The 19,954-nt window shown below is 46.2% G+C and overlaps 2 protein-coding genes across 2 annotated transcripts; both read right to left on the bottom strand.

The window, feature by feature from the left end:
* Nucleotides 1-421: 421 nt before the first annotated feature.
* On the bottom strand, nt 422-1,078 carry LOC149363463 (protein D3-like). Its single transcript, XM_089569929.1, has one exon. The coding sequence runs from the start codon at nt 1,076-1,078 to the stop codon at nt 422-424; it is 657 nt and encodes a 218-aa protein (XP_089426055.1).
* Nucleotides 1,079-6,953: 5,875 nt separating this feature from the next.
* Nucleotides 6,954-17,123, bottom strand: LOC149363464 (uncharacterized). The gene is made up of 7 exons (XM_089568556.1): nt 17,073-17,123; nt 16,318-16,375; nt 14,695-14,786; nt 11,596-11,700; nt 10,071-10,118; nt 9,519-9,572; nt 6,954-7,859 (listed from the first exon to the last, which is right to left on the bottom strand). Exons 1-7 carry the CDS (start codon nt 17,121-17,123, stop codon nt 6,954-6,956), a joined length of 1,314 nt encoding a protein of 437 aa, XP_089424682.1.
* Between the last annotated feature and the right edge of the window lie 2,831 nt (nt 17,124-19,954).

A 19,954-nucleotide genomic window follows, 5' to 3' on the forward strand; every position in this document is an offset into this window, starting at 1 on the left:
CCATCCTCATCACTTAGGTACGAGGTACGCAAATCCAACAATAAACCTATAAACCCGTACGCTAATTACATATCTACAAGCATTAATCTAAAACATATGCGAATTGTTTCGAGATTTTCGAGATAAACATGATGTTGCGTTAAAGCCCTAAACCCATTTCCAGAACGCCGAAATTGCTTTGTGACGCTCAGGCTCTTTCACCAAGAATTAGCGCTGAGCTAGATGCTGACACAATAAAAATCGCCACGAGTGAAACGCTTTTAATGAATTTTATTTCTCATAATTCCCATTATTGTCTGCATTGCCCTGCGTTCAACGATGTCCATCAAAGAGCCAACAGGTGGTGTCACCAGCTACAAAACCATCGGACTTTTCATCACATATTCATACATTCCTGCCGCACTAGTTCTCAGGTCACCTTTCAGGCGTTCTCTGCGTAAAAGAATGTGCCTCCGAACGCGTTGCCAGCGTTAAGATTCGCTGCAAAATCGCTCAGCTCGAATTTGTTCCTTCGCTTCGGCGCAATGTCGTCGCTCGACACCCACTTGCCAGCTTGGCAGTAGGCCAGAAACACGTACCGATGAGGTCCCGTTCCCTCGGGCGGGCTCGGACCTCTGTAAGGCACCACCTCTTCGCCTTCGTGCAGCCTTTCCGTGCTGTTGGCGTTGAGCACCATCCAGTGTACCCGACTACGCTCCGTGGGCTGTTCGCGACTAGGCACGTCCGGGTCAATCATAACCAGAGCGAACGGTGGCATACAGTTGACGGCGCCATTTAAGCTGACCTCTGGGGCTTCAGATGTACGGGTGGGCACGACCATAGTGTCCCGGGCCACCGACATGTCCCCGTACCTCACTTCGAGCTCACCATAAATCGTGTCGGGCAGAGACAGGTCGTACGCCAGCTCTGAAGTCTTCCACACATCCTCAGAGGGTGGCGTCAACCAATCGTCATCCTCGTAGTTCAACCCCTGCTTGGATTTCGACGGGGACTTAGGCTTGCCCCTAGACTTCTCTGCTTCTGCAGTACCGCTCCACAGTGTCAACAGGAGCAAGGCCGAGGGCAGAACGGGCATCATCCTCAAGTAGCTTGGTCACTAGTGTTCAACACAGAACCTGCGCCAGGACCTATCGCAAGGAGGCTATGGATGGGCAGTGGCGCCTTCAACGCCGGTAATTCATTACGGCTTCTCCGCCAGGTGTCTTCGAGGAAATTAATGCCGCGGAGCTGGCGTTGATTGCTCACGCATTTAATAGGCTCTCCCTGTAGCTTTTCAAATAACAGCTGCGCCGGAGTCCACATTGCGAGCTCCGTTATTATGAGTTTCCAGACAACACTTGAGGATTGCGAAGAGAGAAACCCTTTTTTTCGGCACGCTTCTTACGAAGATTTAGATGCAGCCGACCTCTCTTCATGGTAAAGAGTCATGAAATGAGTGGTTCACAAGAATTTTCTTGGTGTTACCAATCTCTTTTTTTGTTCTCAGTGCTGCTAATGCTGTTGAGGCCTCAGAAGGCCAAAAGCGCGTACTAACAATAAGGAAACACTGATTAAGAATTGACTGGAAGTCACTTGCGACCACGACATGACAAAATGTCATTACTATCCATTGCAGCTACGTGTATTAGCAGTGCAGGCTGGAAACAGAGAAGAAGAAACTGAATGGGCAGCAAATTTTCTTTCGTGCAGCAGAGAGTAGCAGTTAAAAAACAATGTTAAAGGTTTGAAATGCGTTCAGGGACGAAACTCCGGCGGCTAAACCTGCGACGAAGTTTTAATTCTATAGCATTAGAGGTGCCGTTCACGGGAAAAGCGGTGTCCAGTCCGTCCGTGTCACGAAAAAACTGGCGGGGACACTAAGCGCCGCCTTAAAGGGTCAGTCTACTCACCGAGATGAGTGTATAAATAATGGCATATTCTGGTAGTTGGCATCCTATAACATCAATAACGAGGGGTCTGCGCCCGGTTTAGGCAGGAATTTATATTTTATTTCGGGGTTAAAAGTCGCGTAAAAAAGCATGGTGGCGACCCCAAACGTTCATTTTGTTCAAGAAAGTGGTAGTCTTTTTTTGTAGAAGCATCAGTGAATATACTACGTACCATTTGTATGCCCCAATGTCAGAGAAACGCACGTTTTGTTCTAGTAAACTGTAGAAGGCGTACCGCTCGCTTTTTCTGTAAATCACATGAATATTTATAGTTACACGTACGCAAAACGCAGGCACATTCCCTCTTTTAGTTCAGCGTATGCTAGCAGAGACGCAAAAATAAACTTGCCTATAGTGGCGCCATCTGGTCGTCAGGACGGGAACCATTGCTGTAAACAAACCGACTCTCCACTTAAGCCTAGGAGCGGCAGAATCGTCACTCTAATTATTAAAATAAAGCAAATTTATCTCTTATATGTTTTCTTATAGGCGAGATGAGACGAAGCGAAAGACAGGCGCCCCATTAATGGCCAGTGAACGCACTTAAAAAGGCAGCAACAACGAGAATTCAGTCCGAAGCGAGAGGTCCGGCTTCGACGGGCGCCGCCATGTTTGTCGCCGCGCGGCGGAAATCAGATGGTTGCCAGATGAGACTACCATCTCATACAGATGTGTTCCCACATTAATAAATTCTATTTTAAAATGTTCTACCGCACTCCTTGGCACCACAGCTGCCTAAACGGTAATTTGAGTAAAGAGCTATCGGTTGCCGCAAAGAAAATATGGTCGATAAAATTCAGTAGACTGACCCTTTAAGGGTTTGACGCTATAGCGTAATGGGTTAATGCTCATATATGCAGAATGTCATTCTCTACTTTACATTCATAGATCCCTGGGACTCTTCATACACCTCCTGGCGCAGTCATACAAGGGTTTAGCGACGCGCCACTTCCTAACGATGGCAGTTGCTCCCAGTGGTGGGCCTTGTGCGACCCAGGTTGCTCTTCCCGAGCGGGGAATCATTAATTTAACTGCTACCTGTCCCGGTGGCCAATTTGCTCACAATCTGATTAGTAGATTGCGATGCTGCCGCAAGGTCACGTGACCTAGGTGGCCCACCGGCCTCAAAGGTTGCTTCTCAGGGGATTTTTCGGGGATTTTTCGCTCACGCGACTCAACGGCGCCGACGACGACTCCGTACTTTCTGCGACACGTGCTCCTTAACTCTATCGCGTTAAAAGCAGGTGGCAATGAAATCAGTTCCGATAAATTCAGTACACTTACCCCCTGCTCACAGTGGCCCTGCGCATCAGCTCATTGCTCGAGGGATGGACCACCGCCTGAAGAACTATCCGTGCAGAAATAAGCCTCATGGGAGCTCGGGAAGAACAAAGTGTGCTTCACAAGCGCCACCTGTGGCTGCTTCGAACAGCCACCTGGAGGGACAGAGGTGCATCGCTTAAACCCTGCACAACAGCGCCACCTGAGATCTATGAAGCTATTGAAGAGAAGGAGACCTTACTCGGGAGCGAGCTCGGGAGGGATCTCGTATGCTAAGCGATGACTAATTTTTGTTTTTGTGTCCTTACGAGTGCGAAGAAGTAAAAGTAGAAGAAGTATCAAGAAGTAAAAGAAACCATACGCACGGCCCACGTGACTGTATTGGTTTGGTTTGGTTTATGGGGTTTAACGTCCCAAAGCGACTAAGGCTATGAGAGACGCCGTAGTGGAGGGCTCCGGAAATTTCGACCACCTGGGGTTTTTAACGTGCGCTGACATCGTGTACTGTGCGATGTCAGTGCACGTTAAAAAACCCCAGGTGGTCGAAATTTCCGGAGCCCTTCAATACGGCGTCTCTCATAGCCTGAGCCGCTTTGAGACATTAAGCCGCATAAACCAACCAACCAACCGAATCATGACTGCCGACAAAATTCACAGGCCGTGCAACTGTGAGGAAGGAAAAATGCGAATACAGAGCGTAGGTACACTTCCATGTTTATACGAAGAGAACTCTTCACACTGCTAAATTTAGCCGTCCAGGCGGAAATGCCACGAAGTGGAAAAGCTGTACTCAGTGTAAACAATTTATTGCTTTGTTGAGTGTGTCGGAAAGGCGCGGATAAAAAAAACTGCACACCTACAGGGGCCTACTATTGCTGAGTAGATATGTCTGGCAACCTAATTTAGATTACTTTGTTCTAGGAAGCTCTAAGGAATCGGTGGATGCTCTCGAGCTCGTTACAACGGCTCGTCCTTTCTCGGGACTTTTTCGTTCTCTTCCTGCCGACAATATACGGCACCAAATCCCTTCTAGTGTACCTCACTGCCGCGCTACATATCGTAAGCAATCACTGATATATAATCTACCACGTTACCTCAATATCATCGAAAGAAATAACGTTATACTGGAAGACACTTCAACAGGCAAATTAATTTCTATTCTTCGCCTGTTTGATCTTTCATAACCATCACATCATGCTAAGAACAAATTTGTGCTTTAATCTTGCACGCAGCGTATCTGTGTTTCCTGCAGATGCATCTTCTGAATGTACCATTGTGAAATGTGTTTTGTTATGTTTTATGCAATGATCAATAAAAATGTGACACACTTCTGGTAAATAGATATCTTATGGCTATACTTATCCATTACTTTTGTTAGCTTTTTGTAAATTCTCTCAACCACTGCTGTTAAGTTATCAGATGCTGCGGTTGTATACTCCGGCAAAGGCGCGTAGAGTATCTGCACAAACGCAACTTTTTACCGACCGTCCCCTCTTTGTTACTCGTGTGACCTCGAGAGAATTAATATTTTATGGTGAGCGAAAACACCATACAATCCACGAAGGGGAGAGAAACACGAGGACAGGCGCTACACTAACAACTGCTTTTGTTGTCAGTTTCAGGCATTTATGAAACTCTTAAAACTCAAAATACCAGAATGAGTCGCAGCGAGAATTCTTCTTACCTTTTGTAGATGTGTAGCCTCAGGGCGGTAGTAAGTGATCCACTACCAGGCTCAAACGCATGCCAAGTGGTACACGCACTTTAGCCCAAAGTCATGTGCAAGACATGCGCTGCTTAGGTTGTCAAAGACAGACTAGCCCAATCTCAACAACTCCTTAACTTTATTAATGCGAAAGCTTACTAGCCCCTTTAGGCGAAATTCCGCCTGCCAGCGGCGTTGTTGAGGGCTAGAGACGGCCCCAAAAAGATGACGTCATCACGCCGTCTACTGCGATCGAGGCACACGCATTGCACTGATATTGGTTACATGCCCATTCACATACGACTCGGCACACAGGCGATCTCACTGTGGCAAGTGAGGAGGAAAAGCAGCGCGCGTAGTGACGTCATCTGAGATACCACTGAGTCAGAGCTAAGACAGGATTGCCCGCACGCAAGGCACTCTCTCGCCTCTCGCCGCGCCCTTTCTATGCAGCACGCTGCAGTGCGCTTGGCCATGCAGGGTTGTTGCCGCGGCTCTCCCCAGACGTGACGCCATGTGCTCCTCCTGTAGCGCGTTGGGCCTTTGCTACAGTCACTGCGTGCAGCTCGAAGTTCCCACCGTGTGCCTGTCTTCACGCACAACAAATTACGCAATGAATGAAACAACGAAACTCGGCCACACAAAACCACTCCGTTCGCATTATCACACGTAAGCAGGCTTAGGTGTCTGGATCAAATTTTTTTGCAGAAGGGTACATACTGAATACCTGGACATCAAGAAACTTCCCACAGATACATGCGCACGCACAGCCACTCATAATCAGTTCATGTCATTTCTTCGAAGCGTTTACTGCCCTGTCCGCGCATGCAGTGTTTGGACATTGCTACTCTTGTGGCACAGGCTCGCCGTACAAGCCATAAAGCTTATGATTTATAGTCGATACGAAAACCTGAACGAAGCCAACAAAACCAAGTGTTAGGGACAAAACCACACTTTTAGACAGAGCCGAACCACTTGATCGGACGTGAGCAAAAGAACACACTCCCCTATTGGACGGGTTCGGTCCTGCACTTCCTGCAGCTTAAGCGACTGGGGAGATGTTCGAGACCGTGTAATGGTTATCATTGCGCGGGTAAGCAGGAAACATGCTGCTTCTAGCAGCGAAACTCCACAAACGCACTCTTAAAGCTCAGTATTTTTCATATCGCTTAACTCGACACTTATCCAGAAAGTGTGTCTAGCCTGAACCAGAATCGGTAGCAGGCACCAGCTGCCAAGCGCCCCTTTACTTATTATTGGCCACTGACTAAATTCTCTTCCTTGTACGGCAGTGTGTAGATAAGGCGTAAATCTATTGATTGTTCACCATTCTTTAAAAAGGACTGGCGCTTAGCACTGGGCGAAGAAATAGCAGTTGACACGACGAGCGCCCATAGCGCTCGTTTTCTCACTTCGTTATCCCCGTGCAAAGCGCCAGCCTTTTTCATAAAATGGTAATACGTAGCATTTCATGGCATCTCCAGCAGCCATTGCACACTGCTCAGATCACTTACATCATATCATGACAATCATAGCGCAAAATGCACCGCACAAGGCCAAATGATTGACCAGAAAAACTCCATTTTATGTCTATGTGCGATATGCAACCTTTGTTTCCTTTCTTTTTGGGAAGCTGGTTTAGTTTATATTGAGAAACTGACTGCGTCTACTTCGCACAGCCAAGAAGTGGTAGCGAGAAACGCAAAGTCTTCATTTAGCAACACGCAAAAGTCATCAGCCTTATGCACGAGGAACACACTGACGTTTGTGAATTAGGGCAAAGTCCCAAATTATCCTTAACAGGTTACCTGAGAAAGTAACCAAAGGCACGGCGACGGATTGCCGTTTGAAGCTTAACGTCATTTACAGAGAGACTGGCACGAAACGAAGCAAACAGAAAGCATTGTTCATATCTAAATCTAGACAGCGCACGCATTACTGGAGGGAAATCAGTCATGCGAGCGCAGATATGCCTCTCACTGCAGTACGCACGTCGACGTCCTCTCCTCTGGGGTAGGAGGCGCGCACTTACTGCCGGACTAGGTTAGGGGCGACGCCGCTGACGAAGACAGTACGCGCCGGGTGTTAGCTTGGACCTCGGGTGCGGCAGAGGCCGCCTCATCCTTGGTCCGCTCGTCCGGCGAAATAGTAAACGGCAGTGTCGGCGAAGACTTCCCGCTGGCACCTTTGAGTTCTCTTGCCGTGTAGGCTCGACGAAGGTTGTTTGGTTCGCGAGGCAATAAGGAATGCACCCCGAGGGTGCGCTGCGGCGTCCGCGACGGCGTTCTGTCGCGCAAGTACCCCGCCTGCGCCATTTCCAGATCATTGCCCGACGTTATTGTCGCAACGCCACTGGTCACCGGCCCCGGAGTAGAGGGCCGCGACTGCTGACGCGAGGAGGCGTTGCTAGCCTGTACCGTCTCTGGTCTCTTCACTGTGTGGGGATTATTACTCGGGCCAGAAGTCGGCGGGTCCCGTGAACGCACAGACGTTGGCGACGAGGTCTTTGCTCGCGAGAGTTTACCAGCTTGCCTTTTCGGTGTAATTGGCTTTGCCATCTTCAAGCGACTCTTTGCATCAGGAGTAGAGGACTCGGACGCCAAAGGAGGTGACCCCTGTTCGCTGGGTACGCCTCCGTGTAGGCTTTGGGTCTCTTTCGCCGTGAGCCCCCTCCTATCGGCAACAGTCGCTCCCCTTGACGCCGCCGCTCCTGACACTGAGCTCATCTGGCGGGACGCTGCCGACGGCGTGCTTCTATCGCGCTCGCCGGCACTCGGTACGGCGACGTCACCCCGGCGGGACGACGAGGCGACGGACACGTCATCGACGACCAGCGATGCGGCCTGCCCGGCCTCTGGAAATGACTTCAAGGAGAGCGCGCTGTCCGCGACATCCCTCTCCCGGGGCCCACGGTAGACGCAGTACAGGCTGTACAGGACGAACACCTGCGACCGCGGGTCAGACTGCATTAACACGCCAGCAACGTCAGAATGTCATAGTAAAGCTAAAGTAGTTCTCGAGACATTCAAGAAAGAAAATATTGCGTGATACCAAGTCGAGGATTCTTGCCCAATAATTTTAATTCTGAGACAACTGTTGAATATTGCAACGTCCTGTTATAGAAGTATTGAAGCTAATATTTCATTCTTCCGATGCGTAGCAAAATCTTTCTTTTAAAAAGAAAGTTTGACCGCCGCTTGCATCCAGTAGTTAAGACTGCCACAGAAAACCAATGGGGAACGCTTTTGGCGATAGTGAAAACATTAATGACAAAAAAATGCAATCCTGCCCAGGGTAAATCGGCGGGTATAATGATTATTAGAGTGAAATTTTACGATATATGAAAAAGTTGCGCTTATAAAGTATTTACCTCTGAAAAACGCATTTTTCCAGCATTTCTGGACATAGTCTGAACGCAAGTGGCCCTTTTGAACACCACCGCCCCCCTCCTCCCCACCAAGAAAAAATGCCTGATGATGTAAAGCACGGGTCAACAAGTTCTTTCACATACCTTAAACGAGCTTGCCGTTAACGGCCCGAAATATACACCTTAGGAGCCCCAAAACGTCATTCTAATTACACATGGCTTACTTGTAGCTGTACATGCCATGCGGAATAGAAGGGCTTCAAATTATGTAAAATGATTTCGTAGCTGTAAACTATATCTTTGATGAAGACCGCACGAGCAGCCATTTTGCTTCAGTCGAGCTTTGTCGCAATTACCACTAAGTAAGCCTGCTTTAAAGTAACTGAAAAGGCACAAACTATCCTTAACACCGAGATGTGACAAAAAATTTTCGTTCCAGGTTGGATTTGCTCTGGCTTCTTGTAAACTTCTGAGGTCTAACATTTACTCATGTTGTCCAAGAAAGATTGACAGGTGAAGATGCTTCATCAAGCTCTGCCAAAGAAGCGGTTGCTTTGCAAGCTGATATGCCTTCCAGAGTTCCAGGCAACCTATTTTCGTTGTCACAAGGGAGAAGTGCTTGGGAGTCGGCTACTTTCAACATGATCAAATGAAAGACATGCGCTGCTTAAGTTGACAAAGAGTGAACGACAACATGAACGGTCAAGGGCACTCTACCAACTGAGATTTTATTCCATACCAGTGGGAAAAAAATGAAACAAGAGCATGCGACAAAGAAGTTGATAAAAGCATAAGAGAGGAACAGAAGACAGCACGGAAGCTCACCATGCCGATAGCAAAAATGACAGAAGAAAAATTGAAAAGAAAAATAGAAAGTTTTCAAAAAGAAAAAACATGATAACTAAACAAGTGTTTGTGAAGCTCGGCTGGGAGTTTAGAGCGTAACCATATCAACTCTGCCTTACTGATGCACACGCGTAACTGACAATCATGAGAATTTTTTATCTTTACGCGGCATACAAACCTCCCTCCGGGTGAGGGCAAACGGTGCAGATCTTACCTACTCGCCTTCCATGCCAGATATCAATCCGAAAGCCTCGATGACCTCAAGTTTCTTCTTTTTGCTAGATTGCGCTTCACCGTTCATGTTATCTTTAACTCTGTCTGTCTACCTAAGCAGCGCGCGTCATGCATATGGTCACAAGAGAGAACGCATCAAAATACTGGTACTTCTCACCTTGGCCACAGCGATGAAGCTCATGAAAACGAGCAGTTCGTAAAAAAGCATATTCTGCAATAAAAACAAAAATAGGCATTAAAAACCGGCTAATGCTTTCTTTTTCTTTCGCGTCCTCATATGCGTCAACGTGCAAGCGTAGCCGACGTACAGTCGGCCTCAAAAGTTTGCGGTATGTGCGATGTGTGGCGGAGCGAAGCAAAACAACACTGTTGCGCCGTCTGCCGTCACAAAGCGTGGTTTCGAGGCTCACGGCACGCCTTGTGCGGCACTACTATTAATGAGCCTCGACTCCGGCAGATGGCGCAGCAGTGCAGCTTTAGTTTTGCTGCGCTACGCCCAGCGTCGCACATCTCGAAAACTTTCGCGGCCCACACTACTAGTTGACCGTTGCAACACAAAAGGTAGGCGTTTACTTCAGTATTTTGAAGCCAGCAAGTCATGAGACTTTAGCTGCCTAATTTTATTCGCAGTGATATCAAAGTTTATCTTGTGCAGACAATGTAGCGTAGTCGACGCGCTAAACACGTCAACCTTGTGTGTTTTACTCACGCGGAGACGGGCCTCGTCTGTACGCTTAGGCAGATCTTCAAATCCAGTCTTGAAGCATGAAACAGAAGATAATACACACGAACCATTAGCCTTGAGTGTGAAATCTACATCATTTAAAAATGAACGCTGCTCCGAGCTACTTCTAGAGAGCAGCGGCACATTTCGCGAGATGTACTCAGTGTCGTTATATTGATGCGTTCTTCACACATTCTTTTCATATGTGTTTCTGTGGTCAATATTATGCGTGAAATTAGCCGACTTTAGAAGAAATAACTTACACTATGGTCACTGCCCGGAATCGCACACTTCAATGTTAGCAGAGAGGTTTTTTCGCCCAGCAGTGTGGAGGGTTTCTAAGACGCCCAACATGACTAAGGAGTACTGGCGACTGAAAGCTTTCCTCTATTCCTTCAATGCGTGAAGGAATGTAATTGAAGGAACAGAAACTTGAGAAATCGATGCACACACCCCTGCAAGCGGCTTATGGTGCCCGAAAACGAGAGACACGGGCAGTGCGAGCTCCCAACAAAGCTGAGACGATATCGAAGAGCAATCTGGAGCAGGGCAGTATTGTGTAGCTCACGTACTTGGATGAGTTAACACGACCCGAAACTTTATTTCAGAAATTCAGTTTCCTTACTCTAACGAAAGGCGCATTCCGTTCCAGTCGAACTGTAACCATCCCGTCTTGTTCTTGATCCTACGACTTTATGTTCTGCAATAGAACGCCTCAGCCAAGACTACACCATAGTGAGTATGCTCTTTGGTTTAGGTTTCATGGGGTTCAATGTCCCAAAGCACCTAAGCCTATGAGAGAAACCGTAGTGGAGGGCTCCGGATAATTTATACTACCTGGAGTTTTTAACGAGCACTGATAACGCACAGTACACGGGACTGACTGTTTCATTTCGCCTCTGTCAAAATGCGACCGCCGTGGCCGGGATCGAACCCGCGTCTTTCGGGTCAGCAGCCGAGCACTATTACCACTGAGTCACCGTGGTGGCCAGTAAGCGCTCTGTCTTTTAAAGAAGACTGCACTGCGTCGGCCCTCTTCTATGACGCTTTTTGCTCCCTAGAGCAGCGGGTCCCTTCCAGAAGCGTGTTGAGCCCTTCCGAATTCTTGTGGGCCAGCACAGGTAATGGCTATTCCACGGTTTAGATTCGGAGCGAGTGGGTTTGGATTACAATGGCTACTGATTACAACCTTGAATGGACCTGTAAAAAGGATTCTTTTTTATCTATCCTATCTCAGTCACTATATGGTGTCCACTTTCTTTTTTCGCTCCATGCTCAGTGTCGCTGTCGGCGCTACTGACAACCACCATGGCGACCACTGCTATCGCAGCGGTGCCAATTAAAGCTTTGCAGACTCTAAGCATGTCTCTATGTGTTCAGTTTGAGGGGAGCTTAACGCTAACTATGCTGAATTTTAGAGTTTGTGTAAAAAGACAGACAGTTCAGGTGGCTGTCACTTCAGTTAAACGCAGAATTATCGATCAGTACTCAGTTGGCCGTGTATGCTTACCGTGCTGCTGTAGAACTTGATGGCGAAAATGTTGGTCGCGTAGCATATCAGCATTGCTAGGCAGTTCCACAGGAGGAAAATTCCAAGCATCCTTTGGACAACTGCCTGCGTTTTGTGGAGTCAATCACGTCACTTTCAGAGAGCTTTCTAAGGGATATCACAATGAAAACATCACACTTTGAAAAACTGTACAGGGGTGGTACATGAGACTCTTTATTTTCTCATATATATACTCCGGACAGCTTTTTAAGCAGATTCCGTCATGACGTGAACGCTATGGAGAGACCACACTAGGTTATTTATCCAGCTAGTGCCAAGAATAAGCGCATGATGCTGCAATTTCATCATATTCGCGGCTTGTTAGTGAACTAGAACAACCAGCGACAAAATTCCCTTTGCTGTACGCGAATATCAGTGCATTTTGTGCAAAGGGAACACGTAACTGTATGTAGCGATTCCCCTATTGTAAGGATTATTGATGCTTTCTGACCGTGGTCACAGCGATTAAATGGCTTTAAACGGCGTAATCACGCCAATTTAAATCTTCAAAGAACAGGTTTCCTGGCGTTCTCTCGCACCATCTCGAAGCACTGACTCTCATGTGAATACTCACAACAAATGGTACACAGGAACATATAAGAACACAGTGTTGCCTAAATTTTGCAAAACACGACCGATGCGTGGAACCGTAGTTGTGCATCAGAACCGGTCATGGCTGCCGTCGCTACGTTCGTGTCCAAAAGAAAAATACATGCTGATGTCCAGCGTATATAATGGAAGAAAGGCCTCATATGCGTTTCACGAGTAGTTTTTTGGTCAGCCGTAACATTTCAATGGTTTACACGGCATAATCAGTAATTGTATCGTGTGCGCATCAAGATTCTGCACGAATTCACGTCTAAAGCTGCCGCATATATATATATACGATTCGTTAAAGGAAACATTTATTTCACTCGACGTTTGATCGGAAAACCGATCTTTTTCAAGAGCGGTTTGTCTTCGCTGATGTTTCCCCTTTTATAGGGGTTTGGGCACAGAAGAGGTGAGCGGGAAACAGAAATAAGTAGATAGAAGTAAAAAAGTAAAAAAAGAAAAAGTATACAAGTAAGAAACAAAGATATAAGCTTGGATAGGAAAAGGGGGTGTGGGAACTCCCACGAAAAAACATGGAGTGTGCAGAACATGTAATCAGCAGGAAAATACAATGTCCAGATGCGGCCTTCGCTTTGTTAAGCACCGCAGGCTTGCTGATTGACAGGCGTGTCGAGCTGAGCTGATATGCTCGACAGGATGCGTGGCCGTGCAGCAACTATCGTGGAAAAATGCGGGTACTTGTCGCTCCTCCCGGCCGTGAAGGCAGCGAAAAAAAAATCGACCCAACAACAAAGGGAGCAGGAGAAGAAAAAGAAAAAAAAAATAGAAGAAAGGAAAGAACCTGAAAAAAAACTTTAAAGCAGCGGGGGTTTTTTTAATGCTTTAAAGTTTTAGGCCAAGTCAGGTTCCTCCTTACTGTTCTCGGCGTCTGTCATGAGAACCTGCATTGTCAGCTAACCGCACCAACCTTACCTAGCGCGGAAATGCCAGGTGTGCGCAGGCGGTCACTTGGGAAGCAGAAAACGGTGGGTGAAACAGCTCCCCCTCTAAACGTGATGCACCGTTCCTATACATCCCATTCGGTCAGTACGCTCAGCGTATCCATCCCGCGAACACTGATTGCAACAAGATATCTCCGAACTTACTTTTCGATCCCTTCGGTACAGTGGCATTCCCTATAACAAAAAAGAAGTCATTCCTTCGAATGTACTACTGGCAAGCAGTGCTATGAACATAAAGCAGTTTGTCAAGCTGTCCGCGCTTTCAAGAAGACGTCTACATTGTTCTTCAAAAATGTGTGTGGGTAGCCAAATGTTATGGGAAACCCCCAAGGTGGAGTAGATTTGTAATAAGGGAGTAGTCACTCATTGACGTCCACCCGAGCGCATCCATACGGCTACAAAGGAAAGCTACACAGCTTTCTCAGAAACTTCGTAGTTAAAGAAAAATTCGGCCTAGGGTTCGAACCCGGGACCACCGCATCACTGGAGCAGTCGCTGTAAACATTTGGCCCTAAACATGGCCCCTAAACATTTGGCCAACACTATTCCCAAGTTCGAGTTATTGATCAATTCGCTCTCGCCCTACCATAAGCTTGCCGTCCCGGTTAGCTTGCCGTCCCGGGTTCGAACACCGGACCAGGACGAATTTTTCTTTAACTACGAAGTTTCTGAGAAAGCTGTGTAGCTTTCCTTTGTAGCCGTATAGCTGCGTTCGGGTGGACGTCAATGAGTGATTACTCCCTTATTATGTGTGTGGGTAGCAGACGCCATGACAAGCGAAAGGCGTTCTTTGGTACTGCCAGAGCTGACCTCTGCTTACCCTCTAAACACGAATACACCTATATGGGAGTAAAGAGGAAGTACGCTGTCCTCTAGCGTACACCCCTTTTTAAAGGGTGTGTGCTAAAGGACAAGGTTCATCCCTCTTTACATCTTTCTCTTTAGAGTGTACCTTTGTAACACAGAAACACGTAGTGTGAACAGACATGCTTTTCAATTTAGTCTGGCACCGGAGGTTTCAGTCATGAGGTCCGTTGCGAGGCTGATACTCGGCTGCCTTATAAGAATGATCTCATCCAAGTGTTACCCTATATCAGTGCGCAGTTCCGATATGCAAAAGTCTTTGGTTGGCCTTTTCTTTCAAATTTATCCCACATTAACCCCTGTTTCAGTTTGCCCTTCTTCGCCAACTGTGGAGAACTAAACGTTGGCATAATATTGTTGGCAGTGCTGAATACATTGTTATCGAAAAGAGTGGCAGTTTAGACGAATTGGTAAGAGATAACACATGACACATCGCATGAAGCTTGTAAGTGTCCTTCTCTCTGGTTCTTTTGAAGTGTTGACCTATCTCTAGGTCAGTACTTAGGGGAGTGAGTGTATACCCGTCTCTAACAAATCTCTGCAGCCAAGAAATAATGGATTCAAAAATCAAACACTCATTAGGACTGATGCAAGCAGGCAGAAAACACGAAGGCCCAATCTCTTGCACAGTTTTACGCACCTTGATGTGAATGACGCTCGCCATCGCTATATCGCTGATGAGGTCGAAGAAACTCTCGGTGCCCAAGACCACATCGTAGACGAGTCCGTTCTCTGTACACGTCGGGAAATAGTTTTTAAAAAATGTTACAAATCGATTCTGCAGTGAAGTTGTTCTTTGCTTTGCTTTTGTTGTTTTTTTTTACTTAGAGCTTCGCGCCTGCAAGAAGTTTCTAGAGCTCTTGGCATTGCAAGTAATTTGCATCCGGGCTGCTCGAAGCAGGTCATTCAATCATAGACGTATGTAGCGCTGAGGCAAACAATATGGATCGATCGCTGGATTTATCACGTGTGCTCTTTTATTAGCATATCGCATCCATATCCCTCGGCTGCACATCGTATAGTTGAACACTACTGACGTAAAAACGAAGGAGGAGTACACTACATGTGTAGGCTCAGCAGAGTGGATACAAATATGCGTCTAGCGGTCCATTGGGAGTGAAGATTCGTAGTAGGATACTAACCACGCTGCTAGTAGATCGATAGATGGCTAGATATGGGGGGCAAAATACTTGCGGAAAAAAAAGGGCCGAGAACCCCACGCTACGCCGACCCAGCACGATCCCCATAGCACTGCCTGATCAAACCGCTCTTTCACGATTAATATTTATACAAAATCTTACTTAATGAACTTTCAAACCTAATATCCCTTTAAGAACTCCAACATGTCTCCTCATTTCCACTTAGTGCCACCGCTATGCACAGAAGCAGATCACAATAGACTAGTTTTTTTGTATAATATTTCCGTTTTGATTTTATTCGCAACCCGCTATTAAGGACGACTTGCTTTATAGAAAGTCTTGCTCGGGAACTAAAGCGTTGATAGTACAGTCACTTCCTTATGCTGCTTGGTGCAGCATTTCTCAAAAGTTTATACTGGCACTCTAGTAGAATTCGCTCCACATACTTTTCTATAGTGATCCGCGAGAAAGAATTTAGAAAGTATTTTCTTTCTTAAGCTCTTGTCGTTCCTGTCTGGAGATAAATTGTCGGTGTAATGGTTTTTCGGTATTGCTTCAATAATTCGGACGTCTCAGAATAGTAACTTTTTTCCTTTATGTTCTTTTTTTCAAAATCTAAACTTTCCTAAAATCTTACAACCCCAGTGCGTACCCCACTATAACCGCTATAACTGTCCCTGCATGTGTGATTATTAGACATGGTATAACGACAAGACTACTTTCAAGTGTGTATCACTCGCTAATTGCCTTTGCATCTACACTTGTAGCTCCCACGTTTATTTCCTATACGTGCAATTTCCCCACTCGGTCTTATCAATTCCAAACCGTGCGACTAAACCCTCCTTCCCAGCCACCCTATGGGCATCACCCCACCGACACTCTTTAGAGATTGCCAACGATGCAGGATTTGCACCGCACGGAGGCACCCTTATTCATTTATTAGAATTCCAACTAAAAACTCCACTACCTAATCCTTCACATTGTTTCTGCACAAAACCTTGTATATAGCATAAATATTAATCTGGAGTTGACCCGCAGAGACTGATGACTCCTTAATACCTCTGGTGATAATAAGCCACTACTTGACGGTTACCGTACGCCGATACCCAAATGGCACTACTCACCTGATCTGCGTCGGAAGCGCCCCAGGAGATAACGAACCAGGCAGAAGAGATTTATTGCCTATTGTGCGCAAAAAAAAATAACCGCGATAAGACAAAAAAAACACGCTATGAAAATGACTGGAGCCGTTTTCACGAGTAGCTGTCCGCAGCAGTAACTACTTATTCAAGCACTTTTTTGCTCGTCGGATCTACTGTACACGCTGCTTCAATGTGGACCTGCTTTTCGTATAGCAAGGCTAATACCACCTGTAGCTTGCAACAACCTCAACTCAAGTCGACTTCTCGCATAGCAAACCATCCTGCTTCAGAGCAAGGCCAAAGTACGCGATTTCTCATGCAATTCAATCTCACCTTCTTAATACCAGTGGTTTAGAGTAGAGCGGTATAAATTAAATTAGGCTAACGAGTCTGGAGGCAGTTCTAAGTTAAGTCACACACTTCATACTAATATTCCGCATTGAAGTGAGCATTGCAATCAATCGACCGCAACCGCTCATAACTGATTTACTATATTTCCGTGTCTCAGTCTACCAAGAGGCAAAGGACGATAACGGAGTCCCATGTCAGTATACTTAGACTTTTTGAATTCTTTACAACAAACACCTTATGTTGTTATCAGCGATACTCTTTGAACCGGAACTAATTCTTGTCTTAACTCGTCCTCGAAGCCCGGCAGTCAATCAGACGACCACAAGATCGCATTCAGAGCACTCATTAAAAAAAGTTTAGACCCACGGACGCGCACGTTTGCTTACCGTGCAGAAGCCTAGGATGAGAATTAGGCGTATGCTTCTGACCGATTCCATATCATGCTTCTTCTTTCACTTCGAGCAGCTTCTTTCACGATTCGGCTAGCAGTTCACGTGATGGAATTAATGGCGAATAAAGGACGGAACGAGCTGTGCTTTAGCGATAATGTTAACCGGCATAGCTGAGAACATATTCAACCCACGAATGAGAACTTCTTAAACTTATCCTGCGATTTTGATAATGATTTCTTTTCTTTGCCATGAGACAGCTTTTCTCGCTTACTTCTCTTTGTGTGTGTGTGTGGTGCTGCAGAAGAACATACTTTGAAAAAGGATGGACAGCTGGGCGAGTTTGTAATAATTCTTCATGGGGGTACCCCCTGATGAAGAAGAACATACACCTTAATAAAAAAAAAAGATTGCAAAACGAAACATTATTAGCAACCGGGCTGCGTTCTTTGCCATTTAGCTTCTTGTCAGCTAACTGTTGAAGCAAATTATCATTTGGATGTGTCCAGAGAGCATTTTGAATACGAGCTCGATGTCAAAAGAAAGCGATGAATTCGTCTGCAGGCGGATCGCCTGCGCCAGAAATGGCAATGGCCATCAGAGTAACGAAGGCGAAGAAGACATGAGCAAAAAAGAATTAATTTTTTCACCCGTTGATTATTCTTTGATTTATTGCACTAAGCACATTCATTTTCTTTAATTTAGGCAATCCGATTCTCTTGGATCTCCTCACTGAACCCTTACCATTTCACCTTCGGGAGTATGTGCCATGTGATTTGAGAAATAACGACAGCGAAGATCTGTCAAGATGGGCTTCCTTGCTGTCGTTCAATAAGTAAGGAGTAGATGGCTGCAAAAGGAAAGAAAGGTAGTAAGGAACACAATCCAGGCAGCCGTGCGCAAGGAGCCACAGGCCGTGCAATCAGCTTAAAACGTCTGAGTCTTTAGAGTTGATGTGCAGTGAGCTCTATGTAGGAACATTGTGTGCTCAAAGCAGTCAAGTTTGTCGAAGAGCGAGCAACGCCAGAGGTGTCGTGGAGGTCATGTGATTGGCGATTTCGTTCTGCATTTTGATTCGTTTGTGCTGCAGGTAATTCTGCTCTTTTCAGACATAAGGTTATCGTGTTTCGTGATACGTCGTGAGCGCTGATAGAGCCACTTTCATGATATTTTTATTATTCATTTTATTTTAGAGTGCACCTGAAAGGCCTCAGGTATCGGATATTACATGCGGGATATGTTTGCAGCCTCTTAACATCGCTTCCAAATTACCATATTTTCCACTCGGGCTCTTTAAAATACCACCCAGGGTAACGTAATCTCCGTTAGAAATAAAAATTGCGAACCACTGCCGAACATGAATGTTGTGTGCCATGACTTTCCAAGGGCAGATCCTGTTGGCAGCTCGCAGCTTGTAGAAAGGTAAATTTCTCTCGAATTATAGACCTTTTCAAAAAGAGGTGCATGGGCGCCGCAATACTGGGCACTTGGCTGTTCTCAGAGTACAGGAAAGAGTTGAGGGCTAAGCTGCCCCACGTTCTCCCCACAGCCCAGAAAACCGGTCTTCCCGAGGGTCGTGAAAAGGTCTACAGGGGAGAGCGAAAGTCAGCGCGGACAAAAGTTAAGAGTGGGCGATTAAAAAGAATAAAAAATAATAATGCCCCGCCCACACCGCTAAAAGCACAACGTGCTAGTCAGCGCGGACAGAGAGAAGGAGGCTGGGAGGAGAAGAGTGGCGAGAGGGACACCGCTATCTCGGCAAACTTGGCAGAGAGCTAGGCGGTGCGCCAGCCGGCTGGGGCACTGTATAACGGCTCTTTCATCTAACATATCGCGTAATATTTTAAGAGACTTTCTGACTAAGATCGTTTTTTTTTTTTACTGCATAGCTGCATAGTCAGCGGTGTAGCGCATCAAATAAAGCTAAGAGATGAATAGTTAGCTTTGTAACTATTACCGTTAGTTTCCTTATTGATTGAGAGGCATGTAACCGATCTTAAGTAATAACCTTATCAGTTTCTATAATTTCGGAAATGCAGTTACCTTCAGCGCTATGGCCCAACAAATTTCTGTGACCACATTTTCCAAATTCTAAAGCCTGATATGGTTATTACTTACAGCACGCTACAAGCCTCTCACTAAATAATGAGAATAACAATAACAGTTAAAGAGTTAACTATTCAATATTAAATCAACAGCATGTTAGTTAGCACCCCTTAGCTTATTCTCATGCGCTACAACAATGGCAATGAAACACCGATTGGAGAACATATTAAGTAAAAAATTACAGAACATCTAGCTGCAACAACCGGTATAATATAAGAATGCAGGCAAGACTATGCCGGAGGCATGGTGCAAAGGAAGACACGTGTTGCGGCAGACGAGCTCTACCACTGGACGGGAGCGCGCTTGTTTAGGAGATAACAATATCAAAATTCTTTGTTCTCACAAAGCATCTAACGCTCAAACATTATCGTTACACACTTGTAACCACCCTGTGAGTTTTTGTGCTTATTCTTATATAAGCTCGGCTGCTGACGCGAAAGACGCGGGTTCGATCCCGGCCACGACGCTCTAATTTCGATGGAGGCGAAATTCCAGAGGCCCTTGTGCTGTGCGATGTCAGTGCACGTTAAAGAACCCCAGGCGGTCTATATTTACGGAGCCCTTCACTACGCCGTCCCACATAGCCTGAGTCGCTTTCGAACGTTAAACCCCAATAAACCATATTCTTGTTCCTTGCCCTCCACGTGCCTTTATACCTGTAAAGCTCTGTGCAAAAGTGACGTGTAGGTGGTATTGCATGCCTCGCAAGGAGCTGTAAACATTCCCGCCTTGTAATAGATTATCTCCCTCCCTCTCTGGTCGTACATGTATAA

This window comes from Amblyomma mixtum, chromosome 2, assembly GCF_055824585.1.
Source record: "Amblyomma mixtum isolate Tamu chromosome 2, ASM5582458v1, whole genome shotgun sequence".
Classification (NCBI taxonomy): domain Eukaryota; kingdom Metazoa; phylum Arthropoda; class Arachnida; order Ixodida; family Ixodidae; genus Amblyomma; species Amblyomma mixtum.

Coding starts and splice junctions, on each gene's coding strand:
- LOC149363463 (XM_089569929.1), bottom strand. CDS start 1,078: ATGATGCCCGTTCTGCCCTCGGCCTTGCTCCTGTTGACACTGTGGAGC.
- LOC149363464 (XM_089568556.1), bottom strand. CDS start 17,123: ATGGAATCGGTCAGAAGCATACGCCTAATTCTCATCCTAGGCTTCTGC. Junction 11,701..14,694: donor CGAGCGTCATTCACATCAAG/GTGCGTAAAACT, acceptor CACAAAACGCAG/GCAGTTGTCCAAAGGATGCT. Junction 9,573..10,070: donor CAGACGAGGCCCGTCTCCGC/GTGAGTAAAACA, acceptor TTTTTATTGCAG/AATATGCTTTTTTACGAACT.